Source organism: Mangifera indica, chromosome 14, assembly GCF_011075055.1.
Source record: "Mangifera indica cultivar Alphonso chromosome 14, CATAS_Mindica_2.1, whole genome shotgun sequence".
Lineage (NCBI taxonomy): Eukaryota > Viridiplantae > Streptophyta > Magnoliopsida > Sapindales > Anacardiaceae > Mangifera > Mangifera indica.
The window spans coordinates 1,860,935-1,886,404 of NC_058150.1; the positions used below are offsets into that span (position 1 = coordinate 1,860,935).

General features: G+C 33.6%; 5 protein-coding genes and 1 pseudogene across 5 annotated transcripts; 4 read left to right on the forward strand and 2 right to left on the reverse strand.

Moving 5' to 3' along the window:
* Nucleotides 1-1,072: 1,072 nt before the first annotated feature.
* On the reverse strand, nt 1,073-4,098 carry LOC123195923 (ferredoxin C 2, chloroplastic-like). The gene is made up of 6 exons (XM_044609787.1): nt 3,772-4,098; nt 3,557-3,620; nt 2,479-2,567; nt 1,790-1,858; nt 1,476-1,520; nt 1,073-1,370 (listed from the first exon to the last, which is right to left on the reverse strand). The coding sequence occupies exons 1-6, from the start codon at nt 4,027-4,029 to the stop codon at nt 1,326-1,328; spliced, it is 570 nt and encodes a 189-aa protein (XP_044465722.1). The 5' UTR covers nt 4,030-4,098; the 3' UTR covers nt 1,073-1,325.
* A 339-nt stretch (nt 4,099-4,437) lies between these two features.
* LOC123196517 lies at nt 4,438-5,020 on the forward strand (annotated as a pseudogene).
* Nucleotides 4,991-7,729, reverse strand: LOC123195924. The gene is made up of 2 exons (XM_044609788.1): nt 7,341-7,729; nt 4,991-5,492 (listed from the first exon to the last, which is right to left on the reverse strand). The coding sequence occupies exons 1-2, from the start codon at nt 7,575-7,577 to the stop codon at nt 5,256-5,258; spliced, it is 474 nt and encodes a 157-aa protein (XP_044465723.1). The 5' UTR covers nt 7,578-7,729; the 3' UTR covers nt 4,991-5,255.
* Nucleotides 7,730-8,370: 641 nt separating this feature from the next.
* Nucleotides 8,371-14,208, forward strand: LOC123196984 (AP-2 complex subunit mu). The gene is made up of 13 exons (XM_044611151.1): nt 8,371-8,715; nt 8,798-8,975; nt 9,063-9,153; nt 10,150-10,244; nt 10,464-10,553; nt 10,642-10,690; nt 10,762-10,900; nt 11,920-12,036; nt 12,695-12,785; nt 12,857-12,999; nt 13,358-13,472; nt 13,623-13,667; nt 13,743-14,208. Exons 1-13 carry the CDS (start codon nt 8,633-8,635, stop codon nt 13,821-13,823), a joined length of 1,317 nt encoding a protein of 438 aa, XP_044467086.1. The 5' UTR covers nt 8,371-8,632; the 3' UTR covers nt 13,824-14,208.
* A 1,089-nt stretch (nt 14,209-15,297) lies between these two features.
* Nucleotides 15,298-20,576, forward strand: LOC123195762 (AT-hook motif nuclear-localized protein 13-like). The gene is made up of 5 exons (XM_044609591.1): nt 15,298-16,190; nt 16,283-16,338; nt 17,862-17,993; nt 19,781-19,942; nt 20,048-20,576. The coding sequence occupies exons 1-5, from the start codon at nt 15,722-15,724 to the stop codon at nt 20,315-20,317; spliced, it is 1,089 nt and encodes a 362-aa protein (XP_044465526.1). The 5' UTR covers nt 15,298-15,721; the 3' UTR covers nt 20,318-20,576.
* A 2,943-nt stretch (nt 20,577-23,519) lies between these two features.
* Nucleotides 23,520-24,160, forward strand: LOC123197054. The gene has a single exon (XM_044611235.1). It carries the CDS (start codon nt 23,668-23,670, stop codon nt 24,043-24,045), a length of 378 nt encoding a protein of 125 aa, XP_044467170.1. The 5' UTR covers nt 23,520-23,667; the 3' UTR covers nt 24,046-24,160.
* Nucleotides 24,161-25,470: the final 1,310 nt, after the last annotated feature.

A 25,470-nucleotide genomic window follows, 5' to 3' on the forward strand; every position in this document is an offset into this window, starting at 1 on the left:
GAGGAGGCTACTAGTTATTAATTAATTATTATTTTAAATGGATTACAATAAACCCCTCAGTTATTAAAACTAACAGAAATACCCCTGAATGCAATCAACAAGACTGCTCGACATTTAAATTGATTCAACATGCACCTGGCTTGCGCATGAAATGCATTATATTCTCTAATTGAGACGCCGTTTTCGCTTGTGTCATTTATTCAAAGCAATGAGTGTTTGAAATTCTGTTCGCTTTCTAGATATTAAAGGCAATTATTATGACATCATTACTAATTGGTCAATCTCACATATTTAATACCTGGTTCAAGCTCATGACCTCTTAAGTTTAAATTTGAACGTTGTTACCAACATTGATTAAGATAAACAAGCTTGCAATTTGCAAAATTAGTTTTTGAAAACATTTGTTGGTATTGATCAAAATAAGAAGATTTAACCTAACTACTATCACACATACGTCAAACTTTTTTAATTCAACCCACGCCTTTTGATTTATTATAATTATATCCCTTTTATTATAACTCCTCCTCTTTTTTCTCTCCAATGCTAATCTTGTAACTCTTTCTCCTTCTCTCTCTCACTTTCTTCTCTTTCTCTCCCACTTCATCTTGCAACTTGCAGAGGTATGTGCTCGCCCCACTTCACAATACTCAACTCAGCTTCATTGCTTTTTCTCAACTGGGTATTGTTGCCTTTCCAATTTTACTTCTTTTTTGGAGTCAATGGTAAAGTGTTTCCTCTTTCTTGTGTTGTTTGATTTTGTGTACAGACATGGTAAATATGGGCGAGAGGATTGTTTTTTCGTGTTTTTGAGGAAGTGAAATTTGCAGGAGGTTAGAAGAGAAAGAGAAGGCCTGTGAGTTATTGCAATGCCAGTTCCTCTTGCTCCTTATCCAACTCCCCCAGTTCCATATACACCTCCTCTTCCTCCTGCAGATGGAATCAGTGATGTTAGAGCTATTTTTGTATATCCTGATTCCTCATTTTAGATCTCCACAAATACATTGTGGCTGCAGTGGGCTCACCATTCAGGTACTTTAAATAGGAGTAAAAGAAAAAAAATATACATTCAAAATTCCTGGTGATAATGATATCATTGATAAGCTGGCAAAGGTAAATATACATTATCAGCACAGAGAGATCTTCCTCAGCAACATGCAGACAACTAACCAACCACAAACAATTAGGAATGTTTGTCATATAAATAGAAGGCCAAAACAGAGTAAGAAGTCTAATCTCAAATAACAAAAAAGAAACGGATGATGGAAAAGAGAATCTGTAAGGTTTTCTCAGAAAATCCTCAACATCTACTTGGCATGTTGTGGGGCTCATTCATCAGCGATAGCAAGCTCCAATGCATAGTCATCCCTTTCCTGTGCATTGCACAGATACAGAAGTTGGTAAATTCTTCTTACTTTCAAAACCTTTGTTAAAAAAGCAATGTAATTTTCAAAAAAACTTGTCAAATAAAAACTTACAATTGGTCCCCGGGCAAAATATCTTCCAAATTGAAGCCAATATACCTGCACAGACTAGTAAATTTACAGTCCATTCCTAGCAAAAGTCTATAAATAATTTCACATCATATAGATGCTGCATTGCTCTTACCAGAAAGGATCATTTGGAAGCACAAAAGATGCATTCAGTTGCACCATTGAATTTTTTTGTTTATGACAGTATACACAAATCTTTGAATGCAACTAAATCACAGTGTAACAAAAGCATTTCAATTGAAAATTCAAATAATCAAGTGGCATCCATTTGACTGAAGGGTCAGATTTTTGTAAATTACCTCATCCTCATCCTGTGTTTCTACTTCAACATCAGAGGAGGGGAAACCTACACAAAGAAGTGCATACCCCTGCATCACAATAGAAATACATATACTCAATTTCCTCAAAACCAAATCATAAAAAACTTCGTTAATGAGTAGATTACTGTACTTCGTTAAAAAATAAAAAGTGTCAAAACAAAATGGAACATATCCCTAGTCAAAAGAAATATACCAGAGAACCACCCAAATGTCATGAATGTTTTACAAGTTATATATTTTTATTGGAGAACATGAAAGAAAACATAGCTATTAAAATGAACACAACAAGATCACAAAATTGTTGCTTGTTCAATTGGTTTGACCACTGATTGTTCTTCAATCACATATATATAACTGCTGGTTTAATCAATTCTCCATGAATTTTTGCATATCTGGTCAAACTGAGCCAGGAAAAAGCTCTGTTCATGATTTCTATGGTCTCAGTTACCAAGCATAGCCTCAGGGTGAAGTAATGAAGTTGCCTGATTGGATAAAGCATCCACTTCCAGCTGTGTTTTGTGAACATTAATTGATAAACTGTCAATAGTTATGCAACACCAGCATCAATACAACAGAGAGATTTATTCGTAGTTCCCAGAAAAAAAAGATAGAATTATGCCAAGTTTTATTCCACAAATCCAAACATATATACAGGTACCAAAACATGCCTTTGATTTCAGTTCAGCAGATATCCCCAGTGCTTCAGGCTGTCTAATTTGTCCAGATTTTATACGCACAGCACAACTAGTACAACAACCTGCCATGTAGAAGAAATCTTTCATCCAAGAAAAAAATAACTGAAAAAAGAAAACAGAAAAAAACTTACACTAACATCAGCTTGAAGTGCACTTAATAGTTACTATTATCAGGATAAAACTGACACAGGAAATTTAGTGAAAGATGGCATTCTGAAATCAGTAGAAGTCAATCTTTTACAATTGTCCAACTATCCAGGCATCAAGTAATACTTTTGAAATTTGTAGATACATGTTACATATAGAAAGACTACATAGGGAGCAGAGAACAAATGAACAAAAATGTTGCATCAAAGCAAAAGGTTAAATAGTTGGCCCATAATATACTGGTAGCACAATAATTCGACGGCATCTCAGGGAGGTCAAAATTTTATGGGAACCACAACTCTGTGTATAGCTGAGCTTTGCTTGAATCTATTGTTAGAATTGCACTTAATGCTTATCTTTTAGTAGGCTATTTTTCACCAACACCAAAGTGCACAAACTTAAAACAGCAATACTTGATTTCACCTCATTGCTATACAGGCCAAGTTGTAATTTGAATACATTACATCTCTTGTCAGTCAATCTCAACAGTAATTCATGTGAGCAAAGAACTCATTAACTTATTATCAGCATCGACCGAGAACTAAAGAAGCTCTTTAACAAAACAAAAGCTGCGAAGTGCTAAAAAATTCATCCAAAAACTATAAAGAATTGAATTCAATACCAAACATTTTCATGATTTAAAAAAAATTAATTTTCAACTTAATAGTAAATTTATTTTACAACAATGTGTTATAATATACAAAAATTATTAACAATTAAAGAAGTCTCCAGCTGGTCAAGGCATTTAAATGAGGTTAACCAAAAATGTTATTCGATGATGTCATTCCTAATTATCACTACTACTCCAAATGATGCAATGTGTTAATACCCATGTGTTTTTGTGAAAAAATTACAGTATCATGAATTTTGTTATGCTTAGTTTCGGAGAATGAGAGAACAGTACCGTGCCTGCAAGCGAAAGGAAGAGAAATGCTTTGAGCTTCTGCTGTATGCAATATGTACTGGTCCTGCATTTGATTTTATTAACACAAGAAAATCGATCAAATTCACCAAACTCAATCACACAACCAATTTAGTAACATAAATTTTAATCTAAATTTAAGCAATAAGTTACTAAAAAAAATCGTTTCTAATGTTCCTGAAATTGCGTTTTCGCACCTCGGGGACGACGAATTCGTGAACGACACCGCGTTGTCTATCGTGAACGGTGACTTTGTGGGTCGGAATCGAGGGAGAGTAATTAACAGAATTACCGGCCACGCCGACCGGAGTATGGAGCTCTGAAGACGCCGTAACACGACAGCATTTTAAGGAGTTTAATCGAATATTGCTAGTCTTTGGAGAAGACATTTCCCGATGCAGCGACGGTTGCCGGCAGAGATAAACGCATGAATTGCACGGAACGAGCAGGTCCATGGATAACTTTGATCTGTATCTGCTACAACGTGGCAATTCAAGGATAAAAGCAAAATGAGCTTTTATAAAATATATAAAATTGTATAATAAAACTCGCATGAGCCATCGATGCACCGTTGATTTTCTTAAAAAAATTATATTTTGTACATTGAAATTATCCTAAACAATTCTGTATAATAGCTGACTAAGCAGAACACGTGGCACGTAATCTAAAAAGCGAAATTGCATGATTGATACGTGGCAGCAACTGGTGATTCATCATCCATAGCTGGTGGGAAATTAATCTGTATAAGGTTTAAATTGTGCTCTATCACTGCCTACTGCTACAAACATTAACTACTTCAGAATCTTTGCTTAGTAATTTACAAGAGATTGAGTTATGCATACAGTGAAGGAAAAAGTGAGTGACGCAGAGTCGATATGTACAAAGCCAAAGTTGAAGAGCACGTGGAGCAAGCGGCAGCAAGAACAGAGGAAGAGAAGGAGATAGCGCACCAGCGTAGGAAGGCCAAGGAGGCTTAAGCGAAAATGGAGTTACACCAGGCCAAGGCTGAGCATACTGCTCAGAAATTACGAGCCAGGCAGTCTCATATACTCGGTTACGGCCAGCATCATCATAACGACCCGTATCTTGCTGCCACTCATCAGATGAACGAGCCGGTGGTTAGGACGACCCAGGGACACCAGCACCATCCAGTTGGAATGGCTGCTCCTGTGCCTGGGACCACTGAGCCCATGTATCCTCTTGGTGGCAACCCTACTCCCCCCGAGGCATAAGAAACATTTCTAGTCAAACAAACTACTTTAGTATTTGGACTGGAGCTTTTGTCCGTAATCTTGTGAGCAACAAATAATAGTATGTGTTACAGTTTGTCGCCACTGACTATCATTTATCTCTATTTTATAGTTTCTGCTGTAAACAAAGCCAATTCAACACCAAAACATTAATATAAAGACGAAGTTAAAGCAAGGAGCTTTTCATTGATACAAATCAGTTCATGGAGAGAAGCTACAATTTGTAAATATTATGAGTGATGATAGGTACAATCAAAATCCCCAATAGACCAGTTGCGGAAACCCTCTTATGCAATGAACATGAACACAAAAGGAAGCCGAGACAGTGGGAAGGGTTTCACAGCATTAGTAGAAAGATCATATACCCAAAAGAACTAAAGTTAACATAATTTAGCTGTCCAATGTAAAACCTGTACGGTCACAAAAGTCCTTCACACCCATTGCAATCTACCTTGGTATTCCACACATTGCTGGATTTTGCCATCAGGGGTCAAGACCTGGTTTTTCACTTTAGCTGGTCTGGTACTGTACCTCACTTCAAATGTTGGCAATGGCCTTTGTTGCTCTTCCATACTGGATGACGTAAGTGAGGAGACCTCATCAAGGAACTCATCTGCTACATCTCCATCTTCATCTATCCTGAGACGTTTGGCATACCATCCTAAACCCTGAATCCAGAAAAGAATTAAAAAAAATACCATCCTAAACCCTGAATCCAGAAAAGAATTAAAAAAAAATACGCTTGAAAATGCAAAAACATAAATAGAAACTAGGAAAATCAGGAGGTAAAAGAAGAATCAGAAGTGATTTCAGAAAAGAGAAAAATTATAAGGACTGATGATGACAGAGGACAGTCGAGTATCATATAATGGTTAGTTGTCTAACCATATGAAACAATGTTTAACTTTTCTCACTAACTATTGAGATTTTTAGTGAAAACTATATAGAAGCAAAAAGTGTAATATAACAAACAAAACAGAGTCTTATTCATTTATTTCTTTTTATTTTTAATTGAACAAGGGAGTAGGTAAAGCCAAAAGTGTAACACAAAAGTAGAGTCACTGTAACGTCAATGCTAAAGTCTCATGAGTCTTTATTACTTTGTAGCTGGAAGTAGCTCAGCCGGAAGAAACAATAAAGGCTAAAAATTTTGGTTAATTTGATTAACAAGCAGGATGGTCAATGCAAAATCCTCCTAATTCATGAAAAATTGCCACAAATACGACAATCAATTTTCATACCGTAATGGCTAAGCAATACATGATACTTGAAATGAAAATTAAATATATGCCAAGGTGATCAAGTCTGGGAAATTATATATGAGTGTTGTTGATGATATATGCAAGACATGAATTATCTTTGCTTAGGAAAAAGGATATTGAAAGATCTTCAAACAGGTCTGGAGAAAGTAACAAACCATTTGCCAGCAGAGGCATCTTTATAAGCAAATGCAAAGAATAAATTGACTGCAGCAAGCAAAATGAATTGAAGTCTGGACAGAAGACATCACATTCTATGTTTATCACTAAACAAGCTTACAATACCCCAAATGATTAGATATTACACATGACTTACAAAATATACATATTTCTTTTTTCCTATAGGAAGTTCATTTGTATTTGTCAACAAAAAAACTATAAATTTATAGCCTTAAAAAGAAAATTGTATGTTTCATTGGACACCAATGACATAAATATAAATAACCATCCTATAACACGACACATCACAACCTATTGATTACAATTGCATATGACACAAGAAATTTTTAATAGCAAAGTAAAGATGAACCAAAAAAGAGCATCCTAAACTTGCTCTTCACCAATTAACGAAAAATAATACATGCAAAGCAACAAAACCCTGATATACTCTTTAAGAGATTAAAAAAACGAGAAATCATTTTATCAAAGAGTGATTCACAGGCCCTCAATTACCAATGGTTGAGAGAAATATATTGTTACAAAGCAGTCTTCTAAGGTGAAGCTAAGGCCATCATGGATGGCGATCAATGTTGGAGGTGATAGAAATAATGTCTAGCACCATAATATGTATAGGCTGTCATCAACAGCACTGGTAGGGAGGTTTGTTGAACAAAGTGTGCTGACACAGGAAGCTCCATAATTGAGCCTTAGCCTAGCAGCCCGCATGATGGCTAAGATTTATATAAAAAGCAACTAAAGCCACACAAAAACCCAATCCCTTTGAATCAATCTAGACACTCTAAATTATACAAGTTATCAGTTATGTACTTCGGATACTATTGGCTCTTTGCTCTTACATCTCAAGGCAAACAGAAATAATCAAAACTAAAATAAGTTCCATTCAATCTTTACTTCAACTACTTCGTAACTTGCTTCTTAAAAGATCATCTAACTGCTTCATAAACAAAACAAGTAACACTATATGAATCATTTTAGGAAAATTTTCTATCATAACGAATCATCAAAAGTTGTTAAGCCAGCAACAAAACATAATTAGATTAAACGATTATAAAAAAAAGAAAAAAAAGCGATAAAAACCTGGACACCACCGTCGCCGGAAGTACAAGGGACAAGAACGGGACGGGGCTGAGCCCGTTCGACAGGGACTTGTACCTGGATACCAAAACCTTTACGAGGAAGACCGGTTCCCCGAAAATTGGGGATGTTATTGACTAGACTATCATCGACTCTACCTTGGTCTTCGTCTTCTTTAGTTTCGGGACCATTGTCTCTAGCTAACCCTAGAAATCCTGCAAATCTTCTGAAGAATCGCATCGCAGAGAAATGGAATGGAGAGGAAGAATTTGGTAAGGTGGCTGGATAGGAGAAGAGGAAAGGAGTAGAATGTTGAGGGCGCCGGTACCGGTAAATTGGTAAGATAAAAAGGCCAAAGGACTATGTGCCACCCAAGGTATGCTGATTACCCGTGCCCCCCTTAACTTTAAAAATGTTATTTATCCACCTATTAATTTTAAGGATGAAATTATTATTTTCTATTTAATATTAAAAATAAACTTAAATATGATTTCATTTTTCCCCCGTAAAAATGTAAAAACTAATATTTTCTTTCTCAAGTCAAGTTTAAAAAAATCACATTTTTTTCCTAAGGTTTAGTTTCAAAATTTGGTCGTCTTCTTCGATGGTATTGTTGGCTTTGCCTTCATCATTTAAGAAGATGATTCCTCTTTCCAAACAATGTTTTTGGATGTTAAAGGGGTTGAGGTAGAGGTGAGATAGATCGTTGGAGGAAGAAAAACCGTTAGAAGAGAGAAACGACCAACAATGACATCGGAGAAGGTGATCAGATTTTGAAATTAAACTTTAAGAGGGAAATGTGATTTTTTTAAACTTGGCTTGAAGAAGAAAATGTTAGTTTTTAAACTTTTAGGGAGAAAAATGAGATAAATTTTACAGGGGTTAGAGTTTCGTTAATTTTAACTAGCGATGGGTGGATAAATAGGTTTTTTATAGTTGAAGGGGGAAATTTTGCAAAATCAGCATACCTTGGGTGGTAATATGTTTTGGGCCCTTTTTAAACGCTACCAAAGTGCTCATTAGAAATGCACGTGCGATACAAAGATCGCATCGATGGTTACATACCCTTCAAAGATCAAACGCTTCGGGGTTTCAAGTTTTAAAATTTCCCATTTACCACACGAAAGAAATTCAACTTTTTTACTCTGCCAAACTCAACGTCTTGAGTTTACTTAATTCTGTTCTGTGATCCCCAGATCCAAATCAAAATTAATTAAGTCATCACCGTCGAATTTCCAGATCTCAGTCTATCGTCATCGTTTGTCCGTGCTGATCGTTAAACCACTGGATCCGACATGCCGGTGGCTGCTTCGGCTATTTACTTCTTGAATCTCCGTGGCGATGTCCTCATCAATCGCCTCTATCGAGACGACGTCGGGTTAGCTTCTCTTATTGTTCGTCTTTATTATCATTTCATACCATTCGAGTATATTTTTTTGTGATAAATTGATTAATTGTAGGGGAAACATGGTGGACGCGTTTCGAATGCATATTATGCAAACGAAAGAGCTTGGTACGTGTCCGGTACGGCAGATTGGAGGTTGCTCATTCTTTTATATGAGAATTAGCAATGTTTATATTGTAATTGTTGTTAGCAGCAATGCGAATGTGGCTTGTGCGTTCAAGTTTGTCGTCGAGGTAGTTAGGGCATTTTCTTTTGTTGTTTGTAGCTTCTTATTTGTAGCTGCTATTTTGGGTTTTATGTTGCAATTTTCATTTATGCAGGCGGTCGCTTTGTTCAAGTCTTATTTTGGTGGTGCTTTTGATGAAGACGCTATCCGGAATAATTTTGTTCTCATTTATGAGCTATTGGATGGTAAGGAGTTTGAATTGTTGTCCTTTTTGTTTTTACCTTTTAATGTCGTTGTATGAGCTGTGTTCTTTCTTTAATATCTTGAATTCTTGTCAATTATGCTTTGATACGGAAAACTGCAATGCTATCTGGTTGATATGATGGGAAGACTTTGACATGCATCATGACCAGTGGCTTATTTGCTTTTACTGATACAATATTATGACTCAAGAAAAAATTTCAGTATCCAAAATCTGCTGGAAATGCCAAAGTGATGTAATTACTATGTAGGAAGAGATTTTTATTTTTTTTAAATAAAACCAGGTTATTGAACATTGTGTCAATATTATAGCAAATGTGTGGTCTCTTTGATGCCATAATATTGGAAAGCATTGCATGCCTTCTTTTTCTTTTGTTTTCAGTGTCTTTTCGATGTTATTGAATTTTAATATTCTGCAACATAGAAACCTTCTAAGGTGGAAGAAGACATTAAATAGTTAGTTCATTGTGTTCATGAGCTTTGCTTACTTCTTGTACCTTAATTTTAGTTGTTGCTTTCCATTCTAGAATCTTTGCATCCTGTGCTAAGATTTGTAATGTTTGGCCTATAAATGTCCATTAAGTTCAGAATGAAAGAATTTATTCTGGATTACCAAAACGTGTGATAAGCATTTTGGTAATATCTCAGTGTGACTGTGTCTTGCAAAGAGTTGAATTCTACACACGATACAACCATGAAATATAATAAATCAAAGACTCTAAGTAACAGCCAAACTGATATACACAGTGCACCATTAGTCTGTTGGTAGCCCTTTAAGTCCAAATGTTGCTTTGATGACAGATAACGAGTGAAATTAGTTCATACTAGCTGATTCAATTATTAATAAAACCATACAAGTTAGTGGTGTTAAAATTTGAAGTGGTCTGTTTAACAATAATGTGATGTATTATTTACCCACACTCTGTATCAAAGTCTACATGTTATTGTATGAGTGATTGATATCAACCTCTAATATGCAGAAATTATGGATTTTGGTTATCCGCAAAATCTTTCTCCTGAGATATTAAAACTTTATATCACTCAAGAAGGAGTGCGCTCACCATTCTCATCCAAGGTTAGTTGTTTGTTTATAGTTTAAAAATGTGATTTTGTAAGGCAATCTTCAGTGAGTTTGTTTTTGATATTTTGTTTATTTTTCTGAAACATTTTTTTTATTGTCCTTGAATAATACTCATGCTACATCTTCATATTAAAGGGCTCAGTTTGTTGTTCAATGTTAATACTATTTAAGTAGTACATAATCAGTTATTTCCATCACTTTGAAAATAAATAGCCTACAGATAAACCTGTCCCAAATGCAACTTTACAAGTTACTGGTGCAGTTGGTTGGCGCAGAGAGGGCCTTGTTTATAAGAAAAATGAGGTGATGAAATTGTCTGTGTTTCTTTCATTATCTCTTTCTTGGCATTGATGATAACAAATCTGATAATTTTTTTGTTCATTTTGTGCAGGTCTTTCTTGATATTGTGGAAAGTGTGAATCTTCTCATGTCATCAAAAGGTGGGCTTATTTTTCTGAAGTGTTTTGGATGATTGTTGTCTTGTTGCTTACAAACAACATGGTGATTGTAGGTAGTGTTTTACGCTGTGATGTAACGGGAAAGGTTCTTATGAAGTGCTTCCTCTCTGGAATGCCTGATTTAAAGTTGGGTTTAAACGATAAAATTGGACTTGAGAAAGAATCACAGCTGAAATCCCGTCCTACTAAAAGGTACCTTCTGATGGTTTGCATGTACTTTCTACCAAAGTTGCTGTGTTGATTTTTTTCCCCTAAAATTATAAATTGCAATTTTATTTATGAAAAAAAAAAGTGGGTGTGTAGAGGAAACTTTGGGTTGGATATGGCTCCGCTATTTTTTTAATAATAAATTGAGTGTTTGAGTTATTTGTTTAGAATTTGCCAAAAAAGGTTTTATTGTTCTCAGAAAGTTATCTATAATGGTAGTTTTTGTTCACTAATTTTCCTTTTAATCTGGTTGCTTTTGAACCATAGAACGTTTGTTAAAAATTACAGAGTATCTTTTAAAAGTATATTATTAGTAACCGAATGGGTATGTGTATATGTCAGAATTTTCCTTATTTTGTCACTTGATTCACATTAGATTTTTTCTATTTTATTATGCTTTCAAATTTTGTACAATATTTAAATTAAAATCTTAATTTTCTTCGTGATAATTGTATTAATGCCTATTTTGTGGCATTTTTGGGTCTTAATGCTGGTATGCATTAATCTTCTGCTGTTGTTTATTTAAGCAGTGTAATTATTCTTTTCATGTCTGTGATACTCTTCTTAATGGAGTGTTACATACTTTTTTTTTTCTTTTTTTTGCTTCTGTCTGCTTCTATCACAATCGATTAAATATAGTCATGATAATATGATTTTCATTTTTTACCAATAGTTTTGCCCAACTTATTTTAGATTCTTGAAGTCTATGATTGTGTGCAAACCTTTTCTGATGTGTGAAGGCTATAAGTTTTTTTTGGTTCAATAATTATATACATTTTTAAATAGCTCTCTATTATAAATCAAGATACGGTTGAGTTATATAAAATTAATGCAACATATGCTTTGTTCATTTAATGCATAAATATGAGTTAGCTTTTATTCTCTGTTTGTTCATTATATTGAGAGTTGCATTTTGTTTGAGATTATGTATATTTAAAATGAAGAACTGCAACATATTTTTTGTTCCTTTCCATGTGGTTAATTGAAACTGCAATTTGTTGCAGTGGTAAAACAATTGAGCTTGATGATGTTACTTTCCATCAATGTGTGAACTTGACGAGGTTCAATTCGGAGAAGACAGTGAGTTTTGTGCCACCTGATGGTGAATTTGAATTGATGAAGTAAGTTGAGAACTTGTGATATTCGATTTTACTAAACCATGCAAATTATGTTTTATGTATAATTGAATTAGCTTCCAGCTACCTATCCCTCTGTTTAAGTTAGCTGCCTTTTACAGAAATATCAGTCACTTAACCATATATTGCATGTCAAAGAATTCTGAGGTTGGTCAAAAATTTTTGTTTAAGAACATTAGCATTGGTGCACTAACAGTTGACAGTTTTTTGACATCACTTTATCAACCTAATTCTTGTTTTCCCCTTGTATTGTGCACTGTATGTCTATTTATAATTCTACCTTCTCGTTTGTTTACCACTTCTGCCATTCCTATTGATTGAAAATTGCACAACTTATGTAAGCAAAATTAATCATTTTGTCTGACAAGCTGTATCCTTTTGCCTTTGTAGACTCTACCCCTCTTTCTTCTTCCTTCTGAAGCAGTTATCAGAGTAGATTTTTCCCTTGTTTAATCCCAACTTTTACCCCATTAATTCTCTGGTTCTTCTTCTAAATTGATTGCTTGGTTTATTTCTATTTCTGATGGCATCACTGTCATTTAATATGTGGAAATTCTAGAAAATGTTAGACTGTATTGTATTTTCTTGGAGGTTGCATAAGTTATAATTTTCTTGGCTCTGATTGTTTGTTTGAATGAATTAGGTATCGTATAACTGAGGGTGTTAATCTTCCATTCCGTGTCCTGCCAACAATTAAAGAGCTTGGTCGAACACGCATGGAAGTAAATGTTAAGGTCTGTAGTTTTTAAAGTTTTCTATAAAATCTTCATGATTCCACGTTTTACTTATACATTGTAAATTTCAGGTAAAGAGTGTTTTTGGTGCAAAAATGTTTGCACTTGGGGTTGTTATCAAGATTCCTGTACCAAAGCAGACAGCAAAGACGAGTTTCCAAGTGACATCAGGTCGAGCAAAGTACAATCCTGCTATTGATTGCTTGGTTTGGAAGTGAGTATTTCACTTCATTCTTTAGGCCATTGATTTGATCTTACTGTCTACATTATTATGTAGTTTTGTCTATTTTGGTTTCAATATTATCTTCAGATAATTAAGTGTCTGCCTTAACCTCATTTGATGCATGGATACCCCACTGCAAAAATTTACCTTAAGGCTTCTATATCAATTTTCTTTGCATCTAAAATAAATCTAGTAGTTGATAAAATTGCCTCATGGAAAACTAGTTTTGAACCCCAATTGCAGAGATTGAGATGAAATGGCTGATAATTATGTATGTGGCCATATGTTTCATTTTTCAAGAATTTAGTTCTGAAACTGTTGCTTAGTGTCATGTGTATATATTTTTCAGGATAAGAAAATTTCCTGGACAAACTGAGCCGACCATGAGTGCTGAGATTGAGTTGATCTCCACTATGGCAGAGAAGAAGTCTTGGACCAGGCCACCAATTCAGATGGAATTCCAGGTTCTTAAATATGTTTCTGTTTTTGGTTATTTCATTGATTTAGAATCATGTAAAATATTTTACCTGTCTCATGTGCAAATGCATTGTTCTTGTATTGTTAACATATCTGTCATGGATGAAAACTGACAGGATTGATCTTTGTTGTTGCAGGTTCCCATGTTCACAGCATCTGGTTTGCGTGTTCGTTTTCTAAAGGTATTTATTTTTGCTTAAAATGTTGTTAATTTTTTTTTTTTTTAAACACTGAATTGACACTAGCACTTTCTGCAGGTATGGGAGAAGAGTGGCTACAACACTGTTGAATGGGTCCGTTATATAACCAAAGCTGGTTCATATGAGATTAGGTGCTAGAAACATGGCATTGCTGCAGCGAGACTTCTACTTGACTGGAGCAGAGATGGGAATGTGTTGCCAGTTGAATTGATTGAAATATTTCATATATTTCCTTTGTGACAAGGTGAATATGCCTAAAACATCCCTCTCAAATAATGCAGCTCGGCTTCTGCCCTCTTTATTCTTTGGGCTATTTAATTGCTCATGGTGGAGTTTTGTCTGTATGATTTGTTGTGATTGATTATCTTGGTTTGATATTTGTTTTGTAAAGGCTGGTTAGCTTCATAGAAACTGGAAAACTGAACAATTTTTGTGACAAATAGTGTTTATTGCTTTTCCCTAGAGCTATGTTTTCTCTTTTAATTATAGATTTAGTGAATGAAATCGACTGCGATTGTTTTGAGCTTGGGAACTATTATTTTACATATATTAAAGTTGTTTTCTGCAAGGTTTCACCTCATTACCGAATTCTGTTTCTGTGCCTCACCCTCTTAAACCTTAGTGTCTTTGAAGGCATAATATTCATTTCTGTTCTCTTTTTCTTTTCTCCCACCTTGTGAAGTTGAAATCTTGACAATTAATGCAATATGACTACCTTTAATCCGGTTGCGACATCTTCTAGATTTAACTTTTCAGTTGTTTTTGAACCGAGTGATAAGTAACTTTTAGTGTTTAGTTTTTGGGATTTTTTATCTTACTGTCCATTTGTTTGGAATTAATAGTGGATTCAAACTGAATTGACTTTGGTTTAAATTCATGTTTGATTCAAACAAATTGAACTTAAATTAAAGTTTTAGTTTAAATTTGATTTGTTTCTTCGATCGGTGTTTACATAGAATTCAAGTCCACTTTTACTGGGAATGTGTTTCTTATTTTTTAACCTCCTGAGAGCCTTGCAGTGAACCTCGGTCTGCTGTCATCTAAACCTGCAATTATAGTTCGGATAAATCAGGATAAAACTTTATTGCGACAAACTCTGAACGTCTCCCTCGCCCCATTGGGCAAGATCAGGACCTCTGCTTGGAATGTTGCCAAGTGCCAACTGTCTCTTTTATTGGCAACCGGTATATTGCGACTTTTCTTTAAATTCAATCAGACGTGTCACCTACCACTTTCATTTGGCTCTTTCAAACTATTCGGCCCTGTTATCCATGCAACTAAGCATATTTATTGTTTATTTGACCGTAGAAGATTTTCTGGTTCCGGGCATTGCGCAAAGAAAAATGGCAATAATCAAACAATCCTTTCCAAGAGAAGAAAACATGATCATCTCATGAAATTGACACCTTCGACAGCACTAATTAATCAAGTTGAGAACTTCCCTTTTGCTTTTCGATTTGTCATAATAATTTCAATAATAGACTAATATTTCAAGAATGAGAAGAGCCAACCCTAAAAAGGATAAGTTGTGCCCTTTCTCATGAATCATAATACATCATTTATAAATCAAAGATTCTTCTCCCAATCTACCAATCTTGGGATCATTTTTTCACCCAATGCCATTTTCCCATATTACCCTTCCTTCAAGTAACCAAAACCTTCACACCCAATAACCATTTGCCACGTACACATCTTACCCGCCATAAAACGGTGGGCGAAATTTCAGTACAAGTTTAACTTCAAAACCCCTGAAACCAATTTAAAACCCCACCTGACTTCACAGATTCCCATTTTCACTTCCTCTCTTTTTCCTGTTTTGATTTGTTCTGTTCGAGGTAATTGAGATGGGATACAATACAATGAAGTAAACTAAACTCTTTCAAGTAGGATAACTGACTGCTCACTCGTCATTATCATCATCAAATTCTTTTTTAGACTTAATCACTAAGAGAAATTTCACTAACCAAATCTGATACATTTCTTGGAATCCAAACATAAAACCGTTCTTTCATTTTGTTTTCTCATTTTCAAGAGAAATGGATGCAAGAGATGCACTGCAACATGGGCATTCAAACATTTTAATGGGGTCCTTTTCTTTCGCTGGCAATACCACCATGATTCCGCCTCCGTCTTCCGCAGCAGATGCCGCTAGCAGGTTCCAGTTCAACTCTCTGGCCCCACCGTCTCCATCACCGTCACAATCACAACCTCGTCCTCACTCTAGGCTGCTTGATTCGCTTACTGCTGCCAACCCTTTTGATGGATTACAGTCTTCGAGGGCAGGTGGTGCGGGGTTTGCCATTGATTCTTCCAAGAAGAAGCGTGGCAGGCCAAGAAAGTATGCCCCCGACGGCAACATTGCCCTCAGACTAGCTCCCACCGAGTCGCCAGCTTCACATAGGGGAGATTCTGGTGGTGGGGGTGACACGTCAGCATCCGAGCCTCCGGCTAAGAGGAACCGGGGCCGGCCACCGGGTACGGGGAAAAGGCAGCTGGACGCATTGGGTAAGTTTAGTTAGTAAATTTGTGAAATATCTTATAGGCTGAAAATGAGTTTAAAACAGATGAGAATCAATCGATCGTTTTGTTGTGAACAGGAGGAGTTGGAGGGGTGGGTTTCACCCCTCATGTCATTACAGTGAAAGCCGGCGAGGTATTGATGATTTATTTTTTTCTCTTATTTTGGCAATAGTAACCTTGGCATCCATTTGCATGACTTTTTTCTACACATCGAAAAGATATATTCTTTTTGTATTTTAATAATAGAGCCAATCAAATTAAATTTAGTGCTTACATTCCTAGCTTTAGCTTAGCAGTTGAAGAAAGGAAATTGATGCTTAACATGAGGTGACAAATAAATTGATTAAATTAAATCTAATGTGTTTGAGGATATTCTATGTTCTTTGGGTAAATACAACTAATTATGCACTTACAATATGAGTTAAGGAAGTGATCTTAGTAGTGGGATGGATAGCCTTTGTGTGCCACAACCCCTGTCAGGGAGCAAAAGGAAACACACGAGTAACATGGGATGTTTAGAATCCGTAAGAGATAAGATGTTGCATTCTCTATATATGGTATCTAATTAATGAAAATTGAAATTTTCCATACAAAAGAATCTGGTGAATTAGTGCCAAAGGGTCTGCACGTTGTAATACCCCTTCTTGCACAGTTTGACATCACTCAACCATTGACCCAACAAACATCAGTCTCCTGGTCACTCAACATGTATCGGTCACCCAGTTATTAATATACAGGGTTTCATACTTGCAGATAAAAGGCTTGTGTCATATCTCACCTCTTGTCTTGATAAGCAGTCATTTGCTGTTCTTAAGTTGCAAAGCTGCTTGGGGCTGAATTATCAAGACTACACGCACACACTCACATAAATATGCAAACACACACAAACACATATACATACATACATATAAAATTGGTTAAGTTTATCTTTTCTCTATGTAAGATTTTAGGATATTTAGATGGTCAAATATGTTGTATGAAGATGTTCAGTTTGATTTCTTTTCCTTATGACTGCTATAAGCCTACTAGAAATATTTATAATGACTAATTTTGAAAAGGAACTTTAAAACACCATTTCTGAGCCTTAAATGAAAATCTTATCTTAGAAGCTGTAAACCGAATATGCAATTTGTCATATCGTGCGTTATTAAATTAATTGTAATAATTATTAGATGTAACTTGCATTTGTGGTGGCAAACGTGTATCTGACAAATGCTATGCCTTAAGAAAGAAAAAGATAGAGATGCACACTGCAGTTTATTCAATTAGTGGATTATGTATATATACTATCTTATATGTTATTCACTCATGGATTAAAGAATAGCTTTATGATGTGGGTTATTAGAAAAAAAGATTTGAGTTTGCTTTGCATTTGTACAATATTATAGGAGTATAGTTATTTCATAAAGAAAAATTTATGTATGAAGTTTAACACACATTTTGTTCTCTTTCATACTGTAAAATTATAAAAAGGACTTTCTTATTTTTTCCTTCCAAAAATTGTTTCCTTTGGGTTTTTCCATAGTAGGATTTTATAACTTTGTTTAGTATTTTTGTTGGTCATGAAGGAGTGTAAAGAGTCTGGTTATCTCTCTCTCTCTCTTTTTCAACCGGGATCCATTTGTTCAAAATGTACTCTGCCCCTTTGATTTGCAGGACATAGCAGAAAAATTAATGGCATTTTCACAGCAAGGACCTCGGACAGTATGTATTCTCTCCGCAAATGGTGCCATCTGCAATGTTACCCTTCGCCAACCTGCAATTTCTGGTGGTACTGTGACTTATGAGGTACTTTTGATGTTCATTTATGATCGGTTTGAGCATTACCTATGTTTGACTGACATGAAATGGAATTTATTTATAGCTTCCAAAAATTCAAGGCCATGGAATGTAGCACTGTGGGACGGCCAAAATGTTTCTACATAAAACCTTTTTTACCTTAATTAATTTGAAAAATCTTATACAAATCTACATGGAGATAATATCAATTTGAAACTGCCTACATAGAAGCTCTTGCTCATGAAACAGGCCTAAATATAGCTCAGTATGGAAGACAATCTTAATTTCTTATTTGAATATGTATGACACCTTTTGATTTGATTTGATTTGGAACATCTGTTTAGTTTAGATCTTTTGTATTTTCTCAAAGATTTAGTACTTGCCCATATAGCATATGAACCTTAATTAAATTAGTTTCAAAGAAAGGCCTGCTGGTAGAACAGGATAGAAGGTGATACAAGTTATGATGCCAAGGTGAATTGTTTAAACCTAAAGTAAGGTTTTATACTTTTATATTACTAATTATGTCAAAGGAGAAATGGTATGCTTTTTGGAGTATAATGTTGGGCAATTTAACGAAGAATATATTTGTTTCAATTTATGAGATTATTTTAGTTAGATTTTAGCTAAAGTAGTTTCTATAGCTCGAGTGATAGATTGGTAAATAACTTGCATTCATGAGAAACTTATTCAAGAGTTCCAATTGAAATGATGGGCGGGCTGTGTTAAAACAAAACAAGAGAATTGCACATGAGATAGTCAAGCCAGTTATTATCATTTACACCGGGGATGTAGATGTTATAATGGGCTTATAAATAATTCTAAAGTGCCTAGAATTTGAACTTTGAATTTCTCAATACTCATCAAGCATGGATTTAAGTAATATAGGATGGAAAGAGGTTGGTTACAGTGAACTTGAGCTCAATTTAGTCTATTAGGCTTAGCAGCTGCACAATAACACATTTTACTTCGGTTTATCCTAGTTTCAATTTATAACTATCACTATAGCTGAATGTGATACACACACGTATATAATGTGAAATTAACTATAAGTCTCTTCTCTCCTTCCTGACAAGCACCCTTCCCTCTGTAAACTGACATAAGCATACCCTCTGTAAAGTTTTATCTTGACCAACCAGACTTTTTTTAAAACAAAATAGTCAGTCAGAAAAAGTGTGTATTTGTATGAGTTATGTATCAAATAATGTTGGATGCATCCACTTTACAAACAAATCTTGAGATATCCAAGTGCATCCTGTTTTGACTGGAAGACATCTAGTAGAGATGTCTGTGTTAATCTAAGCTGAGGAGCTTCTTGGAGTCCTATTCATTTCTGAAAGTTGGACAATGTCCGGATTTCCTGTTTAACAGGAACACTTTATTGGGTGGGTGGGTTCTGTATATCTGCCAACAGCAAGAGCAGGTGAGGATGCCTTTTTTTGTTTTTCCTTTTATGGATCAATTGTAATATCATATGGTCAGTTGGTGAGTGTAAGCTCATGTGAACTTCAAAGCCTGGCAATAGTTGCTACCCAATTAAATATTACTATTGATAATTCTGTGTTCGCTTCAGTAAATTGCTGACTGCGATAGTTCATACTCTCTTTGACATCTCCTTCTGATCTTTTTGTTGTAAAATGCTATCAATAAATTGCTGGGTCTTTCTCCCAGTCACTATTTTGTAAAATATCCCTTGCATTAATGCGAAACCCTATCTTTTAATAGATTTGAAAATGAATTCTTTCTCATCTAAACTATATACTTTCTCTTCTCAAATTGCCATTTCTTCTTTGCAGGGACGATTTGAAATTATTTCACTATCAGGCTTCTTCCCGCTTTCTGAAAACAATGGTAGTCGCAGCAGGACTGGTGGACTAAGTGTGTCCCTTGCAGGATCAGATGGTCGAGTTTTGGGTGGTGGAGTTGCTGGAATGCTATTGGCAGCATCTCCTGTGCAGGTATCATTCTACCATTGTTTGCATCCATTCATAGATCTATAATGTACATGTTAGAAGGTATGGAGCAATTTGTATAGATTAAACTGTATTTTCCATTCCTTATAGGTAATTTTGGGAAGTTTTATCACGGAGGGGAAAAAATCCAACCCAAATAATTTGACATCTGGTCCATCTTCATCAACAGCACCTCATATGTTGAACTTTGGTGCACCTGTGACATCTAGTCCTCCCTCTGATGAACGCTCAAGTGATTCTTCAGATGACAATGGCAGTAGCCCTCTTAACAGAGCCAGTGGGCTTTTCAGTAATCCTTCTCAGTCGTATCATAATATGCATATGTACCATCATCTATGGTCTGGCCAAGCTTCGCAATGAAGACGAAGCTGTGATAATGCTACTGACATAGTAATTGAACTTGCATAGTGGATAGATCATATCACTGAAATACAAATGGTAGAAGATCTTCTGTCTTTCCCATTTAGATTGGGTATTTGTATAATTCTCTTTAGTCATAGTCCTCTTTTGCATCTCTGTTTGATGCAATAGCTACTGTTGACAGATGAGGAAGTGCAGCCTGTTTATTTATTGTTTCTTCTCCTTTGACCTCAATGATCATCGTATGGTTGATTATCAACTATAATTTCTTCTACCCACCTTCATCACAACCACAATCAAAGCCGCTGTCTCCCATTCAGCCACCACATATTTCGGATCATGAGCCAATTCTGGCAACAAATAATATGAACCTAGAAGAGAAAGAGAAGCCTCCTGCTGTAACAATAGTAATAACCTTTATAAATCTTCACAAACACTGAAACCAAACTGATTACCAAAAAACAATAATTAAAACGAAATATGGATTTCAAATTAACCAAGAATAACTTAGAAAAAAAAAAAAAGAAATTGAAACAACAAAAAACCAGGTAAAGAAAAAGTAGAGATGATGGAAAAAAAAAAAAAAAAAAAAATTAGGCTTTCATGTTCCTTTGCAATTAAAGTGAAAAAATGTAATTTCTAAAGCTTGAGATAAAAAAAAAAAAGTTATTAAAAACATGTTGAGTGGGAAATAATCATTCTCCCTTAAAAAGTAAATTAATCAAATTTAACTCTTCAAGGTAATTTTTTTATGGCTAAAACACTAATTTCCACTTAAAATTTGGTGTATTTTTAAATTTTTTATCTACAAAGTTTTAAAATTTTAAATATTCATTTTTATGTTAAATTTTTTTATTAAAATAAAAATAAAACTGTTATTTATAATAAAAATTAAAATTTTATATATTTTTTTTCATAATTTAAAAAATTAACCATTTAAAAAAATTTAACATTATCCCTATAGAGAAAATACAAAAATTAATCATATTTAACTGCTCAGGGTAAATTTTTTATTATTTATTATTAGTCACACACAGCCCACAATAGAGTGCAAGGACGGCTAACTCTAATGCCTTCTCAGTCAAATACAAATTTGTATAGCTACCAATTCATCCACCAAATTGAAATCATCAAAGCTTGTTTCATCATCTTTCGCAATTTGGGTCGTCAAACCTTAATTTTCTCTCATTTTTTATTTTTATTGTATGGTGGAAATAATCTAAGTTTAACATCTTCCTATTATGGCATAAATCATGTTATTTTTCAATACACAAAGTTTGACTAAGCTTTTATGAAAATTACTATCGAAATAATAATTTACTTTTATGTGAATTATCTTATGTTATGATCTCTCTATTTTTGGTAAGTCATTGTCTCATGAAAAATTACGCTAAATATGCTTTTATAGAAACTATATGTATGTTTTTCGAACCCTTTTAAGTATATAAATTAGACTCGTATATAAATTTTACCCATAATTCATGTGTATACTTATGTAATGTGTCTTATTATTATCATATATTATATATATTATGATAAATCGTCAAGATATCATTACAAATGGATGAATAATGTAATAAAATATGTGGGCTCTTGTTTGACGTGTAGACTTGGAAGCTAAAATTGTTATTTCTTAGTTGTTTTAAGGTTTTTTGAACATTTAAATTTGAATTGTATATGTAATTACAGTAATGTAACTAAACCAGAGCCTTAATGGGATGATGGACAAGTCAAATGACTATGTAACGAAAGACGCGTGTCAAGGTAGGAAAGTGAGTCGGCAGGGATGTTCCAACGACAATTCAACCACTGCAAGATTAAGAATATTCGCATAACTACAACGGGCAAAAAACCTGTCAATTCTCATATTTCCAAACCCAAGGCATATAAAATTAAATATTTCCAATTAATAACCCCAATAGTTTATGAAATTATCTAAGAAAGAGTTTCAATTTTTTTTTTATTATAACCAGAATTTTGTTTGTATTAATTAGACGAATAAATCTAAAATATTATAATCAGATTTATAATTACTCGTAAATTAAGGTTTTACAAATGTTATCTAAGCATATCCTCAATTTTTATTTAAAAATTTATTCAAAATATACTATAATATGTAATATATTTCAAGGAGGGCCAAAGATATTTTTCACCCAAAGTCTGTTGAAATGATAAATTTTTAGTTTTTAAGTTTAAAAAAAATCAAATTTTTACTCATTATCTACTTTTATGAGTAAATTTCATTAAATAAAAAAGTAAAAATATCGTTTTAATATATATTTTTTCTATTCTATTTTTCTTTTAAAAAAACATAAAAACATATGTTTAGAGGTGAATTATAATTTTTAAAAATGTTAAGGGTATTTCAAACAATTTTCAAAGAGGTTTTGCAAATTCAAAAAAGTTTCAATTTCAATATACCACCAATAATTTTAAAATTAACAATTGCACTTCCAAAAAGCTAAATAAAATGTAACATATTTAGGTTGGTTAGAGTTTTGATATTTTTAAGGGTTTAAGTAATAAAATTTTAAATTGGATGTATCAGTAATTTGACATTAAAATTTAGTGTTAATAACAATTTCGTAATTTCAATAAAATAACGAAATAATTATATCTAGAAAAACCAACCAAAATTCACTAACAAAATTAAAGGAGAGGCGAAAAATTTGATTTTTAAAATTTAAAAAGTGAGAATTTGTCATCCCAATGGAATCTTGGGTGGAAAATAATTGTTTGGCCTTCAGGAAGATGATATCTCGTCGATTTAGTCCTTAAATATGTTCGAAAACTTCAAATTATGGTATTTCCTTTTACTACAAGATAGATCATGTAAGGATGAATTTCAATATATATGTCAACATTAACATGCAAATCTCTAGACTAATTTTTTAAATAATAAAATTATATACATCTAGTTTTATATATTTAATTGAGTATTTTGATGATGTGTTATTATATAATTTGATATTACTTTATTTTTAATTTAAAATTATTTAATTATATGATAACATATTATTTGGGTACTAATTAGATACTAAAAAATAGTGGAACCTAGCATGAAAATACAACAGTAATTTCTCACTTTATAAATTCATGAAATCCGGGGCCTTTGGTATTACTTGTCTTTTTCCCTGTGTTTTGCTTTGCTTATAAATTGTGTATAGCCGTTAGTTGGCCAATTCCAAAGGGAAGCTGTCAAACAAACCCTTTCTTCAAAACCTTCACTTTCACTTCTCAGCTCCAAACAGCGTCCCCGTCCTTCTATCCATCATCCATTTATATAAAATTATAATTATACATATATATACATATGCCTTCTTCCTCTACCATTTTCTTCTAAACCATCAATGGATTGCTTGGTCTTTCCCGTTTCAATTCTGAGAAAGCGCTCCCGCTTGGCCTATCACCCTCTCACACAAGAAGCTGGCTGCCTGGAGGCCGCAGCTGCTCCGCCGGTGACTGTTGTAGTGGGGAAGGAGAAAAAAGAGTTTCTGGTGGACCCTTTTGTGCTAGAAAAAAACCCTTTTAGGGTTTTGATGGATACAGTCACAAAGAAGGAGGAGAATAATACCATCGAAGAAGAAAACAAGGAAAAAAGAGTAATATTTGTGGACGTTGATGCAATTTTGTTTGAGCATATGCTGTGGCTGATGAACAACGATTGTTCTTCTTTGTTTCAGCTTAATGTCAGAGAGATTATTGACTTCTACGCTCAAGATTATTAGATTCTATATATATATATGGTTCTAAAAGTTAATTTGCAGAAGGGTTTCACAAATTTTATGTGTAATTTCCGATCAATCATTGTAACAAAAATTAATATATAGGTTAATACAAATACAATAGATTCTTCTTTTATCATTTTCATTATTTCTCATTCTCGACGCCATGGTCTCTTACCTTTTTCATCAGTTTATGTAGATAAATTCCAGTATATATTATTTGTTAAGTATTTAATTTGCATATATTAAACAATTAATTAGTGCACAATATACTGCCTACTTAAATTGCAGATTGGCCAAAATAGTTGAGAGCACAGTGATTTAGAATTAATTAATTTAATCAAATTATGTATATCCAATTTTGAGTGTTTAATTAGATATCTAAATGATATGTTACCATATAATTAAATAATTTTAAATTAAAAATAAAAAATTTTTAATTATATATAATATATCATTTAAATATCTAATTAAATATTTAAAATTAAATAGTTACGTAGTGTTTAATCTTTTTCTACTTCATCAACAGTAATAATTTACTAATCTGAGGCAGTTCTGTGGCAAATCTCTTGACACTTGTTCCTTTCTGCCAATTCCATTAACTTTGCATAATGAAATGGAACTGAAAATGGTCAAGGTAATGAATGATCAGCTTTAAGTTGTTGAGATTGACCACATCAGCCTCTTTCTCATAATCACAGCCTATAATCATTATAAATTTTAGAGATTTAAGTACTGACAGTTGCTTAGAAAAAAAGATTAAAATAATTGATGGGTGATGACCATCACTATCTCGATTTCTTTCCTAATTTAATGGGGTAATATGAAATTATAGATAAACAATAAAAATCAATTGATTTTGATGACCTTTTCCAGGAAAATACATATGGATATGATTAGAGATTTAGAAAGAATTATAAAAATTAAGATTCAATCAATTTTATCACCCTAATTAGACCAAGTGCCCTAACAACTAATAATAGATGGATGCTTAAGTATTGGCATTGGCCTATTCATCACCTCATTAATAAGCTTTTGAATTCCACAAGAACCATCACCCAATTTCTATTGTTTGGTTTCAAATATACAAAACATTCCATATAAACACTTATGATCTTACTACTTATTTTAAAGAACAATAAAGTTATGTGTATATACTTTTAAATGTATAATTAAATACATAAATAATGTGTAATTATACGATCAGATCTTATTTTATACTTAATATAAAATCACTCAATCACATAATAATATATTAACTATGTACTCAATTATATAATTAAAAAATAAAAAAAATGCATTAATTATTTCTCTTTAAAGAAAGTCATACGATGAATTTATATTTTTTAACAAAATATTATAACATATTTTATATTGACATGTAAATGATTAGTTGACATGGTTTTGTCCTTGTGACATATCTATCTC